Source organism: Megalops cyprinoides, chromosome 3 (genome assembly GCF_013368585.1).
Source record: "Megalops cyprinoides isolate fMegCyp1 chromosome 3, fMegCyp1.pri, whole genome shotgun sequence".
In the NCBI taxonomy this organism is placed as follows: domain Eukaryota; kingdom Metazoa; phylum Chordata; class Actinopteri; order Elopiformes; family Megalopidae; genus Megalops; species Megalops cyprinoides.
The window spans coordinates 42,564,065-42,585,571 of NC_050585.1; the positions used below are offsets into that span (position 1 = coordinate 42,564,065).

The window sequence follows — 21,507 nt, forward strand, 5'->3', positions numbered from 1 at the left end:
AGGAATACCATGCTTTGAAAAAAAAAACTGCTGGGTAATTATCTAAATTACAAGACACCCAAAAGATCAAAATGCATTGATCATCAGGGCACATTCTTATCACACCTCCTTTCTTTTTTATTTTGATGAAGAGGCCTTACACAAACTGACAACCTGACACTGAACCTTCTGAAAACCTCTTTTCCATTTCATTCTGACAACCGTTTTTCATCCCATTCACCAATATGATCCACTGGATTCAATCAACACCTTGACATTTTTTGGGTTCTTACACACAAAGCCCCGTTTTCACATAAACGTGTTTACGCCCCTTGATTCCATCAGACTGAGGCCCGCACAATGCCTGCTCATTCATCTCATCAGAGCAAATCGCTTTAATTAAGCGGCGTAATCACTTAAATGGCACTGATTAAGATCTGATTGCTGTGATATTGTGATGTTAATCAGGGCTAGGGAAGAGGGGGTAAATGTGCTGGGATTGCTGACGGCTCTCTTCTCCGGCACTCAGGTGAAGTGGGGAGTGTGAAATTGTCTCGCGGGCGAAGGTCTGGTGTGAAATGTCTGCTTGGTGCAAAAGGGAGGGCTGTTGTCAAGTTCAAACGACAGCGTGAAATAAGACACCTGCTCACCGGCCCCATGTGCTAACACTTTATACTGGAGTCATGAAGAAGCCTGTCTGGCCAATGTGGGGAAAAGGCTGTTAACACAAGTGCTTGCTGTTCTCTGCATGGGCCTTGTGTCAGTCTTTCTACGGCTGTCAGTGGCAGCAGGGTTTGCTGCAAAAGGGAAGCAACCAGTAGTCTGCAGACTCAGGTCCCAGGTGTATAAATGGGGCCGAACCATCCAGCATGGTACCTGAATTGATTCATTACATATCTACCTGTGTTAATGCAAGTTGTCATGGATACAGGGTAGTCTGCTGACTCAAACATATTCCATACTGCAGCAGACAAAAATCAGCTCCCATTAGTTCCTGAGCGAAGGACCATCCCTCCATTATGGGTGTGTTAACGCAGTCATTGGCTGGGACAACACACATCAGCACAAGACAACACAAAAAGACTATGAGGGCAGTGTCTGAGAGGCAAGCTAATTAGACCATGTGACATGTTTTTCTTTACAGCACTAACTTCGCAATAATCCTCATTTCTCATCACACTGCTTTACAACTGTACCCTGTCCAAGCTCCTATTCTTTGTATCGAGGTGTAAACTCTACTTTACCACCACCCTCATCCTTCTTTCCCTTCCAAAATAATGCATTCTGATAACTCAGCTGTATAAAAATCCCTGGTGAACAAAGAGACCCAGTCGGGGGTCATAGAGACCCAATCAGCCTGCCCTGGGAGAGCCCTGTCTCTCACAGTTCCCTCCTCACACAGATTTCACACCCTGCATAGGACCTCTGTTCCCCTCCAGCCGTGATGCTCTTACAGCTTTAATCTTTAATGATCCTGTGCCTCGTTCTCTGGGAGCTGGGGAACTGAAGGTAGAGGAGGAAAAGCTTTGAAAGGGAAAAATAAGGAGGAGGAGAAGGAGTGGGCCGGCCTGCACTGTGATGAACATGCACCACTTTAACAGCCTGTGTGTGTGTGTGTGTCACAGAGTGAGAGAGCTAGAGATGGACAGACATGCAGGGATAGACAGGTATGTCAACAAACACACGTCACATTAACAGCCTCTGTGTGTGCGTGTGTGTGTGTGTGTGTGTGTGTGTGTGTGTGTGAGACAGAAAGACAGAGAGAGGTAAGACATGGACAGACATGCTGAGAGATAGAGAGAGAAAGACAGAGACGGAGGGATGGCCATCTCCTCAGCATACAGCTCTATCACTCACATTCCCCGCCCGGCTGACAGTCATCGGTTATCTGTCTGGCAGAGAAAACGAACCATCTGTCACCCACGCCGCTTAATGCGGCAAATGCAATTATTATATATGAATTTAGTATCTAATAGAACGCCGAGTCCTCCGTCATCACGTTAACGAGATCACACTGCACCAGGCAGAGGAGGCAGCCGATTGGCTGATCTAGGCAAACTCCGGCCGCCCGAGGCCCCGCCCACTGAAGCCCAAACTCATCTGTCACTGTCCGCTGCCTCTCCTGAGACACTGCTCCGAGCCCCCAAATCAGAGATCTGGGGTTGCCAGGTCAGCCTCTGGCACGGTCCCGGCGGGACAGGAGACAGGAGTTGCCTGTTCGCCACAATGAAAGGTGACTCGGGAGTGATGGCAGCCCTTTTCAGGCAGGTAATCAAATACCTTGTACATGTCGACAGGCGTAACAGTATTACAATATGCAATAGCAGGCTTGTGAATGACTTAGGCCTGGAAAGGACACGCTTGTCACTGTGGCTGCCGCTCTGTTGGCAACAGACACGAGGTGAAGTCTGGCCCCGCGTGCTTGCAGGAGACTGACATCTCAACACGAACGAGATTACGGCACGTCTCATTTCAGCACAGGATCCAGGTACATCACAACAACAAACACTGTCTAGTCTATCCGAAAATGCCTGCATCAGGGCTGTGTCACTTCTCCGCCTCTCCTTATGGTATTATGCCCACTGATATATAAACCGAGCATTGTGTTAAACTGCAGTTTACAAGGGGAAGATTACGTACACGAACACAAATAAAGTGGGAAAAGTCTGAATGGAAGCTTGCTGCTCCTGGGGTTGTAATACAGAAATCCAGTGCCTTTTGTCATTCTCTTAAATAATGAATTAGTTAATACAATGGGTTTTAATGAGGGATAGGGGCTTTTAGCCTAAGGAAGTGAATGAGATCTGTTGAGAAGCCCGTTCACATGATTCCCGGTTAATTCATATATTATTGATGTGAAAGGGAATAGCTAGTCTCACCGCTTCTGATGTTTGTCAGGCAAAAAAACTCTACAAAAACCTTTTCCTCATACAAACACATACAAACTTGACCTTTTACAAGGAGCATCTGAACTTTCCCTCCCTCCACTGTAAATCTGTATTTCAAAAAGTGACCTACTGATGCAGAAGATTTAGGAGTATCACTATATGTACCAGTGAGGCTAAGTGGTTTGGGATCTTAGTTTATGACCAGGATGTTCCTGGTTTTAATCCCAGGTAGGAGGTTTCTGGGAGGTTTGAATCCTTGAATGAGGTATTTAATATAAATTGTGACAATAAACATCCAGCCATGTAAACAGATATTATCTATAAATAATGGCCACACAGCACTCCATAAGGGGGTCCACTAAGCAAATCTCTGTGTTTGAAGGGAATACTCTGCTTCAGGAACTACCTCTGTAGACCCTCTGTAGATGACCTGTGTCTTCCCACATATCCAATGTCCGTTTAGGTTGGAGTCTGTCCTTCTGTTGGCTACCTGTGAGCTCAAGGTCAGGCCTGCGTCAGTGATGGTGAGCACCATGCGGCTGTCAGGCAGGGGGTTACAGGAGTTTCAGCACAGGCTGCGTCTGCTAACCCCTGATGAATTGCAGGACGCGGACAGCTCCAGCATCTCAAATGGAAGGAAGGTTACTGGGACAGTGACCCCAGCAAGGGCGGGGGTGGGGGGGGCTGTCACTGGTGGCTGGATGTTGATGTGACCCCACGCCGGCCCTGATCCTCCCTCTTATCTGGAACAGATGGGCCTCCCACAGAGATGCCTGTCTTTATCAGTCTAACCTCCACCCCCCCATCACCCTCCACCACCCTTCAGAGACCACATCCATACACTAATCCAGAGACTAACATTCCATCCACATAGCCACCTCTAAGGTGGAAGCCTAGAGGTGGCTGTGTGGATGGAATGTTAGATCCACTGTGTGGACCTGCAACGGACTGTGCGGAGTTTTAGTGATTTAGTGCAGCACTGTGGTTAAGCAGCAGTGCTCGTAACCAAAAGGTTTCCACTTTCATTCCCAGGTGGGGCACTGCCATTATACCCTTGAGCAAGGCAGTCAATGTAAACCACTTCAGGCATAAACAGTTATTATACTAAATTATGATCAAATTATCATTATCGTAAATTATATCCAACTGTGAAAATATGTCAAGTGTAATCTACATCAGTTACCCTGAATAACAGCATCTGCCAACGTAACGGCTCACTGCTGTCACACTGAGTCACCTGCCGAAGACACCACCGAAGGTCTGACTCCACCCAGAACAGATCCAACTCTTCTTGGGACAGACTCGATTCCATCCAGTACAGATCTGACTCCCCCCAGTACATATTGGACACTCCACCCAGGACTGATCTGACTCAGCCCACTACAGATCTGACTCCACCCACCACAGATCTGACTCCACACAGAACATCACATTATTACATTATTGGCATTTAGCAGACGCTCTTATCTAGAATGACTTACATCAGTTACAGTTTTTTTTACAATGTTATCCATTTATACAGCTGGCTATTTACTGAGGCAACTGTGGGTTAAGTACCTTGCCCAAGGGTACAGCAGCAGTGCTCCAGTGGGGAACTGAACCAGCAACCTTTAGGTTACAAGTTCTACTCCTTAACAACTAACAGAACAGGCCCAAGCGAAGCTACAGGGACACTGCTGTGCACTCACCCGCAGTGCAGTAATGGTGGTTGGGTCTCGGATTCTGCCATCATCATCCTTGAGGTTGTAGCCCTCAGGTCTCTTGTCCCTCTCACTGATCTTCCATAGCTTGACAGTTTTATCTGCAGAGAGACATACATGCTGAGCGTCAAAGCCTGTAACTTCATTTAATTACAGAGTTCGACCTTTATAAACACTATACTACTTATTGATTTAGTAGACCTACATGACATCTTTTCTATAACTTTTAATAAAAAATTAGTAAGCAACAAGAGTTAATAATGTTTCCAAATTAGTTCTTGGTATATCACTTTGACCAGAAAATGACTACACCTTACTCAACTGTAAATATGTATGTTAAAACCTTACATTAATTCCTACACATGTGAACACTCCACAAATATATAATTTTTTCTTGCTAATTGGTCAAGTGATAAAAAGAAATAGCTGTATGGATAGATAGTCAGCAGTTATGGGCTCTGTAGATTTGGGTATCTGGGGAGTGCCTTGACAATGAAATATAATATGAATCACCGTTGGTGGAGAGCAGGTAGTAGGCGGCATTCTGTTGCGGCAGCCAGCGGATCTTGTTGATCTTCTCCTCGATCTCCAGGCTTTTCAGGTAGTCGAACTCTGGCTCATGGCTTTGAAAGGTGCTGTAAACGTTGTACTCTCCCCTCCGGTGTGGCTGGTTCTTGCTCTGTACAAGTTAAAAAAGCAAGGACTCATTCCCATTATAAATGTCTCCTTTTTTCATTATTTTATAACTGCAGCAGTCTGGCATCGACACGTTCTACCATGTACATACTGTATGTCCTCTTCAGTATGTACCTTCCAAAGAATGGGGGAGGTTTTCAATTACGTACAATTGGTTGAAACACTTCAAATTTGACATCACAGCAGCTTAACGTTATTGGTTCTTACTCTACCAAGTGTTGGTGATCATGCACAGGGCTCACTACGCCTTACATGAGATACACCAGACCGTGAAAACGAGAATGACAGCAACACCCCTGGAACCATCTCAATTAATAGGCGGGAAAAATAACATGGCAAAACAGGAGGAACAGGCGCTAATGGCTGCGGTTTTCCCCCTTTTCTCTCTGCAAGGAGGCGGCAGTAAGCTGTGAGGGGGAGGGAGGCAGCATGTCCCGGAGAGCCTGCTTCTGAATTAACAGGCCCCGCAGATCCTGTTCAAAGCGGGCGGAAGGGGGCACGGTTAAGAACGAGGGATCTGACTGTCTGGCTGCGGCCTCAACCAAACAAGCCGCTCAGATCCTGCCCTGTTCTCTCATGCTGTTTTCCTGGAGGAAAATTCAAAGGATTCCTTTCTCTGTGTCTGCATGACAGTGTGAGTGTGAATCCCTGCCTCTTCTCTGCCTCTTTGTGGATGACTCATTTGTGACTCCTTTGATACTGTTCTTCTACGTAAGTGTGCCTGTGGCATGTGCAAAGGCATGCGGCTGTTGAAAATGAAAGGTGGTACACATATCACAGCATGCCTGTCACAGCATCGCCCCTTTGGCATAGAGTGATGGGTAAATGGCCACTGTTTGCCTTACCTCCTGCTCTCTCTGGAACACCACCACTCGCCCGCCCTTGTCCCCTGTGGCCAACAGCTCCCCTGTGTGGTTGAACTCAACAGTGGATATGATGTCAGCTGGAAAAGAAAACACATACCGATGGTTTCTTAGGTTTCTTAACCAATGAGAACACAGTTTTGCCAGCACCCTTACCACCTTTACCACCCACCTGTCTGATGGCTGAAGCTAAGAAAAGCTGGGTTTGGTTATACTTTGATTGAACACCCCCTGGGAAAAGTACATTCCTCCTGGAAATGATGTCAGTGGGCCAGCAGGGGACAGTCTTCCCTCAGGACAAACACTAGGGACACTGTACCGTAGGAGAGGCCTTAAAACCAAGGGCCTGACTCACTGTCATTATTACTCTCTGGATGCTAAGACTCTCTGGCACTTGCTGCAAAGAGCAGTGGATGTCCTGGCCTGAATCCCAATCAGGCTGTATGAATCAGACAATCTAATAATCCCCCAGTTTAACTGGCTCAAAAAAACCCTCCCCTTTCTGCCTCAGCTGATCTCTGATTAGCAGTCTGGCGCTAACATGGCTGCTGTGCTTTACCCAGGTGGACCTCTCACATTGGTAGTAGTTAAGGTGAGCCGCTTCCCTTTACTGTAGAAGGGCGTTTGAGGTCCTTCAAAAGCTGCTATGTAAATGCAATCCAATTTAAAACGTGGGCAAGTGATTCAATGAAAATCTTGACGGTGTGCCCAACAAAGGGAGCTACAGTAGAAACTTTCTACCATCATGATTCTTGAAATGATGATAATCACTCTGATTATGTTTGAGGGCAGGCTTTCTGGCACTTTGATAACCAGGTGAAAGTGGAGTAAAAGGAGAAAAAAGGCAGTGAACAAAGGACGACGGCAGTGACTCTGAAAGCCGGATCAAACTGAATGCCCCAGAGCTTTTAAAGAGATGGCGCGAGACAAGGAAAAAAGGACGGTTTCAAGCAATTTAATTGAAATTGAAGTGGGTCTGTGAGCCTTCGAGAGCGGCCTTCTCACAATACAGGAGCCAGCCTGTCAGCGAGACCACGTCTGCGCGTTTGGGCAATTACTGACATCGTCCTCTGTCTGCCGGAAGGCCGAGCCCGGAGACGGGGACCGCACCGCCGTCCCTCACAATGACCCGCGGCTGCCTCAATGGTGGGGCGCCTCCACGCCGACCCCCTGGCTTTGTCACCGTGTGATTGATATGCAAATCCCTCCTGACTCTAATTTCTGCCTGAGAGACTTTTTTTGACAGCATAATTGCATGGCATGATAAACCTTGGGAGAAAACAGCAGACAGAGAGAGAGAGAGAGAGAGAGAGAGAGAGGCAGGACGAACGTGCTGGCCCCTCAGCTCTGGAACAAAGGTCCCCCAGACGTTTCACGTCTCAATCATATCCTGTCGTTTTTCGCATGAAGATTTAATTCCCCCCGAATCACACTTCTGTTTTCCACTGACAAAAATCTGAAGGCCTTGGTCACATCACTTTTTTTCTGCCAAACCATCACCTTTTTCCGCTTTGCAACAAGAAAGGTACAAATTGCGAGTCACAGATTCATCAAGGATAACACTTGTGTTTCAGATCTTGATGGTAGATTCGCAGGTCGCTATAAATTTACATCTTCACGGGGTGCTGCTGGTGTAGGCAACATTACTAATGCCACCCTCCACATAGCACTACTGACCCACATCTGTAGAATGGGGTTAAAGCAGTCTTAATTACCAAAACTGCCGGAAGTGTTCTTTCTCGAGAAGTCTGTAATCCCACCCCATCCATACAGCAGAAAGTAGGGCAATCCCAGACATTTAATTAATGCGATACTGCATGGACGAACGCAGGCATCTGCCATTCGGCGGAATTCGCGGGCACGCAGGCTGAGGTATCAGTGTCATGACTGCTGTCTTCGAGGGGCTTTTCTAGGGATTTGCTCTTTTCTTTTCTTTTTGGAGTGATAAGGCTTCAGAGCGAAGCGCGCTCCTTTATCCTCTTAAAGCTTCGGGTTCATTCTCATGCTACAATTTGCTCTGAAAAGCCAACCGCAAATTAACTTGTATGCAATTGATGGCATGCATTGCATATTCCCACGCTGTGTTAAGCTGTTTTGTCCTTTGAAATAAAAAAGGGATTGTCCCCAATTTGTATGACCTAAATCCAAGCAATCTTTAAGATATTCTCACCAACACTGAATGCAAAGTCTCAACAAAATCTTTATGTGTCCATCTCTCTCTTTCTCTCTCTCTCTCACACACACAAACATACACACACACACCACTGTGAAAATAACCCGGCACACTTAAGCTATCACACGTAATCTTTATAATACACCAAGCCAAACAACAGCACCATATAACACACATGAAGCTCGAGAAGAAACTAAATTGATGCTATTAAGGACAATCGTGTGTGTTTAGCTCAACAGGACAGTTCTGTTGGAGCTGTGTGATTCCGTGATTCCGGTTCATCAGCAAACCTGCAGGACTCCCACTCCCAAATTGGCTGTCTACTGCAAAGCAGGACTCTCGAAAGCCGCCGCTGATCGATACCTACCTTTCACACCTTTTTCTTTGTCTTCCTCAATGAGATGCATCTGTCTCGGTGATTTCAGGAAATCGGCAGCAGCTGTGCAATCTTTCCGAGATTCAGGGAAAACTATCTTGCATTGGCTGCATGTCTGCCTCTCGCTGGCAGGTGCGTGTTGTCAGAACCTCAGATAGGATAAGATGTTCCCCTTGACGTAAACGCAGGCACATCGAACACACTAACTCCAAAGGCTGCCCATGACCGAACGAGACACACGGCTCAGCACCAAACGCAGGGAAACAGGCACACAAACAAACAAATAAAACGAGAAGGGGTTCTTAAGTAATCCCTTTTTTTTTGTTCGCTGCAGAGTACGTCAGAGAATAGGAGCGAAGGATTGAGAGAGAGAGAGAGAAAGGGAGAGAAAAAGAGGAGGGAGGGCAATGAAGGCTGTGGTGTTGTTGCTGTGTTTTTTTTTTTTCCTTACCCACACACACCTCCGTGGGCTTAGCGCTGGCTGTTAGGGAGCGTTTAAGAGAAGGGTTTCCATGACGACCCCTCCTTCCACGAGAGGAGCCGAGCGCGGAGAAGAATGTGTTCTCGCGGTCTGTACAGGAAGTGTACGGCTCTGCCCGCATTCAGGGTGCATTTCACTCCTGTCGCATGGACAGCTGTCTGCATGAGCACTTATTCAACAGCTCTGCGCCTTACAATGCGACACCGCGTAGCCATGAACTCACACAAACACTCATTGTAAACACCTCAATGCACAAACAGCCTTTGCCTGTTTTCCTCCTTCCTCTGTGTTATGTAACAGATTTTCTGTTTTCCATTGCTGTTAATGCCACTGGCTTAATGAGGCAGACAAGCCCGATCCAGCGCACTTAGCCCCCACATAAGCAGGAAGTCTGGCACCGCACTCTACACTGGGGCTCTCTACGGGTCTCCTTACCACTGACTGGGTCTGCACAAATACAAATTTGCGACCAGAGCGCCAGACCGCCCGCAACGGAGCACGTGGCACGCTAAGCGTTTTCCTTCTTTGTGCAGGGGGGAAAAAAAAAAGGAAAACAAGAATGGCGATTTGTTTGTCCTGCTACGGGAACAAACAGTTCGGCACGGTGCTACACTGACAATGGTACGGCTGGGGGTGAACGCTCTCTTCCCCGCGGTGAATGGAGTCTATTGTGTGTCCCCCACACCCCCGTTCTGTTGGCCACTCTTTCATCCTATCGCAAGGTGGCTGCGTGCAGCTGTCCCACCGGGGCAGTCCGTTTCCAGCGTTTCCTCTCTCCCGGAGCCCAGCGGAGGCCTTGACAAGCCTGGGCCCTCCGAGTGGACGCGAGGCGTCCATGCGTTTGATTCTGGCGGGTAATCTGCGTCAGAAGAGAACTGCGTGTTCCGAGGAGCACCGGCACAAAGGGAATCACATCATATGCTGTGCTCCGGTGGCTTTGTCCGCTTTTCCCTTAGGCATGTTAACAATTTCTATATTACGTTACATTACATCACGTTACATTATTGTCATTTAGCAGATGCTCCAAACTGCTAACACAGTTTACGATTTTTACTTTTACAGCTGCATATTGACTGCGGCAGCTGTGGGTTAAGTACCTTGCCCAAGGGTACAGCAGCAGTGCCCCAGAGGGGAATCAAACCAGCAACCTTTCACTTTCACACACCCTGCTCCTTACCACTATGCTACACTGTCAACCCTCAAGTATCTGCATAAAGGGACCCTTTGCGGCTCATTTGGTCAGGCAGGAGGGTAATGCTGTAATTGCGTTTGTTTCCCCTGGTTACGGCTGTGTTGTGTTCTTGACGTAGGCTCCTCGTCTGAACTCTCTGACCTCTCTGAGAGGCGCGAAGCCACGCAGAACGCACTGATCAGACAGCGTCGATGTCGAACAATTACAGAGAGGAGGCCACCACCACGTACGGGACGATGAGGGAATATATACATCTAAATTCGCATTCAAATTCTTCATTGAAACTGAATTTTAAATGATTTTTTTCTTCCTGACGCGAGAAACAGGCTGACCTAATTAGGCCCCGGGAGTATCCATTTGCAATTCCTGCTTTACGGCCTCCCTCCTTATTACCAGCAGGGAACACGTCACCAACAAAGAGAATAAGGATAACAGCTAAATATTTTGAGTGAAGATATTCCAGAGAGCAAAGACAATTGGGTACAGTCTTCTCAGTAATGTCGGCCTTCTGAGCTCTAGAGCACTTTCCAGCGTAGTGACATTGTGCTAGAATGCATCCATGTCCCGTATGCTCAAACCAACCTCTAGCCTGGTTAAATTGATTCACGGCACCACAGCATGTGATGGTACAGTGATGAGGAAACTGCCAAAAGCATTTCTAGTTCAAATCCTGGGTGGACCACCATGCTTGTGTCATTGAGTGAGGCATTTTCAGCCTGAAATACCTCAGAAAATATTCAGCAGCATCAGTGGATAGCACTGCACAATGGATCGTGATGTGCTGTGGGTAAGTAAATGATGAAAGCGTTCAAGGCTGAAACAGGCTAAAGCTGAGCACAGTGTCCACAGTGGATGACAGAATCATTTGGCCTGGCCGATGACTAGAACTGTTATGAAATACGAAAATAAAACGAAGCAAAGCATGTGGCTTGGATGGTTTCCGTGGGAGATACTGAATGCTCCTCGATCCCTAGGAAATCCCAGCATTTCTGATGGCAGAATGATACTGTTGCTTACAGAAGGGTTGAGAACAGCACCCTGGAGGTTCATTGTCACCTTATTGCAGGCAGGTTTGGCTTAGCCTACATGTCTGCATTACCTGACACCCCCTCAACCAATACCTGCAGGAGTCTATAAATCTCAGAGCCAGCCAGGCATGAGACGATGATGGCGTCAAAGGTCAGCCGTTGGCATTATAAAGCGTAGGGCCCCCGATAGCAGAAATCCATCTGGTGCTGTAATGTGGAGACGGCTGATCTCTCAGGGATAGCATGCTGGGTAATCACACCCCCCCTCCCAGCCCCCTGCCCCCCCATCCCCGTGCACACCCTCATATTGAGCAGCCTAGATGGGAACACCAGGCCCATCCAGCGTCCCTCCGTCAGATGATTGCACAGGAGATTGCATCCCCAACGCGCAATGTCAGCATCAGATGAGAAAGAGGAAATTAGAATAAAGGGATTGTGGGATACAGGGGGCTTCAGCGCTGAGCAAACCAGGACCGAAGCTTTGCGGCTAATGAGGTGAGCCTGACACACACATGCTTACAGTGAGAAAGGCGCTGCTTCGGTTTGATTTTTGTCCAGATGGTCCTTGCAGGACAAACTGCTGCGCTTTTATTTCCACACAATACAGAGACTGAGACTTTTCCCCGCTGTCTAATTCCTCCATTTGGAATTGTGAGCAACAGTACCACACAATGGAGAACTGTTTTTTTTCCCCCACCCCCCGACAATGGTGGAAAAGATTGATTAAAAGCACACCAGCCTGTAAGATGCAGGTGAGCAGGTGGCAGGCTGGAGCAGAGAGGAAAGGGTTAAGAGCAGCGTGATGCGAACACATGTAGGTCAATAAGCAGCCAGGCTCCCCGCAGCTCAAGCTAAAGCTGAAACATCTCCCTCCCTCTCTCAGTCCTGCTGTCACAGTGTTGTAAACAGACTGGTTGTGTAACGTGTGAAAGAATACAAAATAGAAAAAAAAACAGTTGTTCTGTTGCATAAGTTTAATTCTGGGTAACTGGCAGTAAGTAATGGTTTACTGCATTGCTCAGTGTGAATGGTGCAGAGATTGCTGTACTGTACTTTTGGTTAACGATGTTGGTCAATACGTTGCCTCCTGGATAATCAGGTGTTACCAGGTCATGACCCACCACGCCATGCTAGATACATGCAACTAAATAAACGCCACTGTTGGAACTGCTGAACAATTCCTGTCAATCTTTTTAAACAAGATAAGAACAAGCCTTTGAAAAATAGCTTGCAGTGAATTCCAGGATTATGATTGTGATTTAATCGTACTCTAAGGCAAAGCTTGTTTAGCTGTGGATGGAATTGTATTAGTATACTTTTACACTATGAAGGATCAGCTCAAGTAGAAGAATGATTAAATTGTATATTCATGGTTTGATTCTATTGTGTATATTTACAGGAAATTTAACTCTACCTCCCTTTAAAGAAGCATGTGGATATACCACATGTATGAACAGTCTTTTAATTTCTTGTGCTGGAAGTCGCTTCTCTTGTGCTGAAAGTTGCTCTGGATCAGAGCATCCACTAAACGCATATAATGTAATGTAAATTATTAGTGGTACAGAGCTGCATCAGGGGTCCACTAATCATATTTTCACTGAATGAGGGTCTCCCTTGGCAGTGAATTGCATCATCAACCTTTACCCCAATGGATGGCAAAAAGGCCAGGAAAGTAGTTTCAGCCACTACAAAGTGAATGCTCAGTTCTTTATTTATACACAAACCTGCTTTCTAAAGAAAATCTGGAAAGTGCCAAATCTGTGATTGGACCCCTTTACACTGTGGTGTTAGAAGCATGGCCTGGTTGACACATTGGTTTAGTTCAGTGAAATGAAGTGACTGTTCAGTTATTTGGGTATACACAAAACCGCTTTCTGAAGAAAATCTGTGAGGTGCCAAATCTGGGATTGGACCCAGTGACCCTATGGTGTTAGGCACGTGGCTTGGGTGACACTTCAGTTTAGTTCAGTGAAATGAAGTGCCTGTTCTGTTCTTTAGTTACACACAAACCCGCTTTCTGAGGAAAATCTGGGAGGTAACAAATCTGGGATTGGAACCATTGATCCTATGGTGTCCGGAGCATGGCCTGGATGACCCTTCAGTTTAGTTCAGTGAAATGAAGTGTCTGTTCAGTTCTTTTGTTTTACACTCAAACCTGCTCTCTGTGTAAAGTCTGAGAGGGTAACAAATATGGGATTTGAACCGTGTGACCCTGTGGTGTCAGACGTGTGGTCCCAGTGACATTTCAATTTAGTTCAGTGAAATGGCAGAGATATTTCCCTTCCGTGCTGTGCTGACCTGCTGCAGTAATAGGCTTAAACAGCACGGCTGATCCTGCATTCTGCCACCAGCATCAACAGCATCCCATAATTCTCTCACGGGGCTATATATAGACACACCACGCACATCCAGACTGCACTGCAATGCGACGGCGTCCCTCAGACCAATCAATGAGTTCGAGAGGGTAAAAAAGTTCACTTACACAATGCCATCTGCTCAGCGAGCAACTAGGCAAATCCAGGGTGACTTACAAAGCTTAATTTTTTTTTTGAGTGTATGCAGCTGGAAACTAAAATACATTTCCTGGTAACAATTCAGACTAAGTACATTGCTTAAAAACAGCAAAGCCCATCTCAGCATTCAAACTTATAATCTACTAGTTGTTAGCATATTATTGTTTAAGCACTTCACCACCCTCTTGATAAGTGCTGTGCATATATACAAGCAGGAGCTTCTTGGGGAAAGCACAAAGGTGAAACCCTCGCAGGTAATGCAGGTGAAAAGAGGTTGGCTATGCTGTGGTTACAGTGCCTGGCTCCTTGCAGCTCCATCAGGTCAGCAGTATGAGGAGCCAGATGCCTGCTCAGTGCAGACAAGCACAAAGAGCATTTCTCCACTGCTGCCTCATCATCATTCAAGCACCAGCTGAGCACCTCACACCCAAAACAGCACTGCTGGTTTCTATTGCTAGGGGAAACAGTGTGGCATAGTAGTAAGGAGAAGGGCACATAACCAAAAAGGGTTGCCAGCTCGATTCCCTGCTGGGGTACTGCTGTTGTACCCTTGGGCAAGGCACTTAACCCCACAATTTCCTCAGCAAATATCCAGAAAATATCCAGCTGTATAACTGGATTGAAAAGTTGTAACCTATGTAAGTCACTCTGGATAAGCGCATCTGCTAAATGACCATAAAGTATTGTAATGCTGAGAATATCCGCATTCTTCCAGGTCTCACTGCTGCCGCACACACATTAAAACACAGAGGCAGAGAGACAGAGCTGTCTGCCACAGGCAGAGCGGCCCAGACACGGGCGTCTCCCTGAATTTGCCACGGAGGATCCCAACCGCACCAGCCTCACCACACCCCTTCAGCAGTGTGGATGATCGCATGCCAGCAGGCACCAGCTGCCCAGTGTGCCAATGCATCAGGGCACTTCGGCCTCCGAGGCTGCAATGGCATTAGCATTCAGTGCAGGAAGGGTGCCCCTGGCTCTGGCTGGCTGACATTCTAACTTGTTAACATAGCGCTTAACAGCACTTACTCCATACAGCCAAAAAAAAATCTCATACTGTACATGTGTATGATCTGAACTTGCGACCTCGTATTCAGGTGACCTAACTGTTACAGAACAGAACAGCTCAGTTCAAATAGAGGATACAGCACATAGGAAACAGTCTGTTCTGCCTGTGTGTCTACACGTGGCTGTCTCTGGAAGGTCATGGCTGATATTGATGTTTTTATGTAATTTACTGTCATAACCTTGCACTGATGTAATCTGCTGTTGAACACAGCGAGGTTTTGGGTTGTAGCCTGGCTTCTAGGGGAAGCTGCATCCTGAGGGAATCGAATGGATGTTGACATTTCCTCTAGTATCTAATTAAGATGCTGAATTATCGACTCAGACTTAATCAGACAACGCACAATAGTCAGTGCATGTACAATTCAACTTTGTTATCTGTTGCTTTGATAGCACAGAGGCACTCTAAAAGTCTGTTCATTTCTGGGTCTGAGGATAACCCAAGCAAATTCATACCTTTGAAAACAGCACTAAGACACAATGTGAATGAATAAAAAATGATACTGCTTATGCTGAAGAGGTTCAACATGTAAAAGAAATTCCAGAAAAAACATATATCATTAACTGCATCTGATCTGGAGCTACAGACTTCAAACTTTGGTGTGTCCGTAGGAATTCACACTCCAGATTGTGAGACAATGGGTGAAGATCTGAGTCTTACACAGGGCACTTGAGCAAGACACCTGATTTTAACTGTGTCAGCGAACACGCTGCTGTATGAATACATAATCTGTAAAAAAAAATGTAAGATATGTGTGTTGCCCTGGATACAGGTATCTGCCAAGCAAATGAATAATGTAAATAACCAACTGCACTGCAGAACAGTGGAGTCACAACCTCCCTGTCATTTACAACATCCCTAAATAAATTATGAGTCAGCTGGGAGCATCTGCCATTGGTGTGACATCCGGATGGCAGCCAGACTCTGGTGTCTGCACAGTAACCTTCAGCAGTGAGGACTCTATAGAATTTAGATTTCAGGGTGCTCGTGGAGCTCTCGTTAAACTCCCAGCATCCTCTCTGCTTGGTGTTCTGCTCTGCGCAGGAAACGGTGTGTGTTGGAGGACGTGGGTCAAGGCTGAGGTAAATTAAAACTTAAGTGATTGATTACTATAGGGAGGGGCGAGGTCTTCAGAAAAAAAATCAATCAGTAGAGAAACAGAGATTAAGAGATAGAGAGAGAGGGGGGTAGAGTGGGAGGGCAGGAGGGAGAGAGAGGGAAGAAACAGATTGTGAGATTTTACAGGATGATGTTGGCAGATCCGTCACTGCTTTTTTCTGGCCAACTCATTACGGACTGACCTTCATCGCATGATACCATGTAGCTGGGGGCTTTAAACATGTGATATCCTCACCATCAGACAGAACTGGAAAAAAACAGTGACACTATTCTAACTTCAGTGATACACCAGCATAAACTGTATGGAACGGGAATTGAGATTCCTTAGGGGCAAAAAACTAATAAGTGCCATTTAAACCATTACACACACACACACACACACACACACACACACACACACACATACACACTCCTGCCTGTTTTTATAATCTACTGTCCCATACCCCCTGCAAGTCCTGGGAGGGGGGAAGCAATTTTAAATGGCTACGCCTATCATTGTGTTATTAGTTCTGGGACTAAATAAACTACTGCTGGGACCAGCAAATTAGTTTCTGCAAATAAGTAGGAGGGTGCAACTAGGGCTGAGAGGGCCTGGCTGGACAGAATAGCTGAGTAAGTGTAAACGCTACAGGCCAATGGTGGTGCTCCAATGCATTATTAATCACATGTCAATTCCATAAACACGCAGTGGTCTGCACTCCGAGCAATGGGCACAGCGCTTCAAGACAGTGACTGCATTCTGTAACAACTCAAACAAATGATTACAGAGCATTGTGGGGAATGTTTTTTCTTTCAGTGGCGCTACAGCACTTTGAGGGTGAATTTTCCAGCCATTGCCTGGGTCATTCATTCTTTTGGTTGATATTCTTAGGTGCTGGAAAGGTGCTGGTGTTTGATGAATACTTTCTGCAGGCTGATGCTCTGTGAACATAGGGGTTTAGAGAGTGCTACCAGCGTTATTATTATCATGATAGCTACCGAGGTAGACCTTGTTGGTTTTTGTGAGCACCATGCTATTACAGTGTACCAGTGTCAGGTTTCAGCGTGACAAGAAAAATGTAGCAAAATGAGTGTCTGCTAGAGGACCTCACCCACGCAATGCAGCACTGCAGGCTTATCAATACTGCTGATTCAGAGCCTCCGTATGGGGTTTAGGTCTGTCTCTCTGGAAGAGGCCTACTGCAAGCGCAGAGAGACCAGTGCCAAGGGTTCCCTGCCTTCATTAAGAAACAAGACCAAGGTATGACTTCACAGTGACACTAGGAAGCACTTTGCTACAGATGTTATACACGCACATGAGGTATAGAAGGCATAGAAAAGCCTAATCAGGATTCGTAGTGGAAGCAGAGACCCTCAGAGTGTTCAAGACCTGCCTTGACACAGAGTTAAGTATTGGCATTTTTTTTAGCAGACACTCTTATCCAGGGCGACTTATATCGATTACACTTTATCACAATGTTACTCGTTTATACAGCTGGATATTTACTGAGGCAATTGTGGGTTAAGTACCTTGTCCAAGGGTACAGCAGCAGTACCCCAGCAGGGAATCGAACCATCAGCCTTTTGGTTATGAGTCCTGATTCTTAACCACTATGCTACACAGCTGCCCAGTTAAGTACACTCTAGACTATGGACAGAATAATGGGCATAGCTCAGCTGAATTTCCTGTTGCCATCCTTAAATTCCTTAAATGTTCAAGAGGAGAACAACCAAAGCACCTGTGAGGAGTAGCAAAACAATACAATCCATCAATTTCGAAATGTTCCACAATTCGCTTTACCGAATGGAAAATTCCACAGATGAAGCAACTGCAGGCAAACCGTTTCAGCCCGCACTTTTAAAAAGATGACATTCCTATGGTTTTAAAGTCATCTGTTTCTGGCATTTTGTTGGAGTGATCCCTTTTCGAGGATTTTTGCTCCCTACTCCCAAAGCCATGTCTGATCGGCCCCGTTCGGCGCTGTCCATGGTTCTGAAATCTCCCCCTCACCTCCTCCCACCGAGACAGCTTGCGGGGTTTACGCACAAAGCCAGAAATACTCACACATCTGTCTGTTTTGGGGGGGGGGGCATTTTTATAGGATGATCATTTTGCAGCAATCTGGGTCACAGGATTACTTCAGCAGGTGCATGTGCCAGGCACCCCCAGCATGTGACCCAAATGAACTTCATCACATGAAATTCATCACAGCAATGTGTTCAACATCTAACAGAAACAGAACCTGTTCAGCCAGGTCTCCTGCTTGGCACATTAAATTGCTCCCTGAAAATGGGTGATGTCACTTTCTGTAATGGACTGGTTACGTCTGTGAGGCTACCTGTAATGATTCTCTCTCTCTCTCTCTCTCTCTCTCTCTCTCTCTCTCTCTCTCTCTCTCTCTCTCTCTCTCTCTCAGTCCCCTTGCATGTGGAATACGTGTCTGTATGCACTCACTTGCAGTGAATCGGATGGAGGGGTGATTAGTGTTGTTATTTATAGACAATAATACCCTCATATCCCCTGGATTGAAATCCATGACACTCAGGCTCTCCCAGCTGAGCACACACAGCCCTGGAGCCCAGTGCAGTATTCAGGGGAAGATCCCACCTATTAGTGTCTCCATGCATTTGGTCTGATAGTAAACAGAGCCCAGAGGGGAAACGGCCATCATGTGATTTGGGCAGCCCTGCAGTGCTGACTCTGGAAATGTGAGGCGAAAGAGAGGATGTGTGCGTGTGTGTGTGTGTGTGTGTGTGTGCGCGCGTGTGTGTGTGTGATAGAGAGAGAGCATACAGAGGAGTGTGTGTGCGTGTGCGTGTGTGTGTGTGTGTGTGTGTGTGTGTGTGTGTGTGTATGCTTGCTGTGTGTGTGAAACTATACAGAGGGGCATGTGTGCAGAAACAGCAGCATCAGCAGTATGCATTTAATGAACCCGTGTGCATAGCCGTCACCTCCTCAGCAGCCCCACTGGCCTCCCGGGGCTGTTGTTAGTGTAATTCCAGGTCAGAGTTCACCAGTCATCTGAGGGGCCTATCTGCCAGCTCCCGCCAAAACGAGTGTGAGGTAATCAACTCAGACGCCCGCCCCCATGCTAAACGGTCGCCCTCGCTCAACTCGACAGGAAGGAGGTGGCCATCGCAACACTGAGTGACACTCGGAGCAGGACAGAGGTGGCCCTGCTCTGACATTAGATATCCACTTGGTGACAGGTCAGGCACTAGCACTCTGAAGCGCACTGTGATGAGAACCAGTGCGGTTCTTGTTCGTTTTTTTCCCCTGTGCCGATGACACAGGCCTCCCTATGGGCTCTGTGCTCCACAACTGTAGGTAAAAAACCATCTTTAATAGGGAGATAATTTTGCAGCAATCTGAATCACAGGATTACTTTAGCAGGTGGATGTGCCAGGCACCCCCAGAACATGACCTGAATGAACCCATTCATCACATCATTCGCATTATGTTCAACATCTAACAGAACCTGTTCAGCCAGGTCTCCTGCATGGCAGATTAAATTGCTTCCTGAAAATAGGTGATGTCATTTTCTGTAATGGGCTTGTTACATCTGTGAGCCACAGTTACAGCTGCCCGTAATGATTTTCTCTCCCAGACAGTTTTATAACACTCACAGAGGGTGCTAATGAGTCTTGGCTATTATACTGTAAATGAAAAAAACTGAATATTGACTGGGAAAAGGTCAAGCCTTATATAAGAGTTGATGGTACCATGAATGCATCAACATACATATTGATTGTTATGTCCTGGTTGTAATTGGTTGATTGATTAGTTACTTAAATGCACCTGCTGGTAGAGGAGAATATTAGAGGATGGGGTGACAGCTAAAATGTATTTGTTACTTTCTTCCTCTATGTAACCATAAATAAAATATATGTTTATGAAGACCCAGATATTTATTTTTACAGGAGAACGCACGCCTCAGCTTTTTTTTACTTTTAATGCCAGTTCACTTATCAGTAGAAATCTAATGACACAGTTTTATTCAGGACTGAGGGCTATCTTCTCACAAATCCAATTTCCACCTTACACAAGCACAGTAAAAACACTGTGTAGGGCAGTGGAGGGGTGGGGGAGTACCCCCTTCTGGTGGAAAGCTGAGTTGTGATTTTGGGACGTGCGTGCTCTAAGCAACCTGGGAATTAAAGCTGCAGGAACAGAACATTCGCGGGGTCGTGTTTGGGATTCGGGGCTCTGGGGTCCGCTTGTGTGGCCCTCTGTGCATATGCACAGGTCTGTGGCATGGCCTGTTTAGGCATGGATCAGCCTGGTTTGTCCTGTCTTAGGACCATATGGCTCCTCTGGAGTCAGACCAGCATCCCCCACACAGATTACCTCAACGAATGACACTGCCGCCATATTGTGCTGCTCTTCTATGTGTCCACACCTCTCTGTTCTGCATACATATTTGGCTTTCCTAATGCTGATTAACCCCCAAGCTGAATTCTTTTTTACAATTTATGCAATCCGCACTTACAAATAGAATAAATCTAAGTGATTCTGTAGAGCTTTGCTTGACATCAATGGAGATTAGAAATAATCCTCTCTAAGCAGTTCATCTGACAGGTGCTCCTAAATGGCCCTGAAACAGATAAGGAGGACTGTGCAGAAACGGAGAGATGGAAGACCCTGCCTTCCCCTCCTCTGCTAATACCAGCCTAAGGAATAAACACAACTGTCCGATTTCACTTAATGCAGTGAACTTTGTGAGAGGCTAGGCAATCCCTGCACTTCATCTGAACTTCCTGTTTTAAACCTCATATGTATGATTTTCATCTCCAAATTTCCAACGTGTGTAACACAGTTTCTATAAGTTACAGCAGGGCTTTAGGAAAGACAATTCAGGCAACATATTGCCATGGGTAAAACTTGGGTGTCTTAACCTACATTTGAACTGCAACTTCTGTCACACTTCAACCGTGACCCTATCATAAGGACAAGGAGCTACAGGCCCAAAGTGGTTTCCTTCCTGTGGAGGGGACTGTATGGGGACCAGGCACATCCTGGCCATTGTTCAGTTCTCAGCATCATCAGAGCATCAGCAAACAGGCCACACCCATCCCTTATCCAGCCGTGCCCATTACAGGTACATAGAACAAAAGGCGGTATCACCTCCCCCTTCACAACTTCCTGCCTGCCAGCAACTCTCCCACCCTCCCGCCCAGAAAGCAAGGAAACCGTTTGCTGCAAGGCACAAGAGACACCATCGCAAAAGCTCCGCCGTCTTTGCCCTGGCCGTTGTTCACACAAAAGGAGGCAATTGTTGATTTTTAATGACACGGAGCAGCTGCCAAAATAATATTCATCAATTACATGCAGGTCCAGGGAAAGCAGATGTGCATCTCTTTCTGTGGAAGTTCCACCCCGGACAATTGCCTCACAGACACACCCCTGGCACACGATGAAGGAAGCAAGTGCTCATGGGATACTACCAGGGCATG

General features: G+C 46.5%; 1 protein-coding gene across 2 annotated transcripts in view; it reads right to left on the minus strand.

Moving 5' to 3' along the window:
- LOC118775315 (serine/threonine-protein phosphatase 2A 55 kDa regulatory subunit B beta isoform-like) overlaps positions 1-21,507 on the minus strand; it is a 64,119-nt gene that overhangs the window by 7,863 nt on the left and 34,749 nt on the right. For both annotated transcript variants that reach the window (XM_036525178.1, XM_036525179.1), the window contains exons 2-4: positions 6,109-6,206; positions 5,081-5,246; positions 4,556-4,668 (exon numbers count right to left, since the gene is read on the minus strand). In XM_036525178.1, coding sequence (XP_036381071.1) covers positions 4,556-4,668; positions 5,081-5,246; positions 6,109-6,206 — 377 coding nt within the window. The remainder of the gene's footprint in view (positions 1-4,555; positions 4,669-5,080; positions 5,247-6,108; positions 6,207-21,507) is intronic.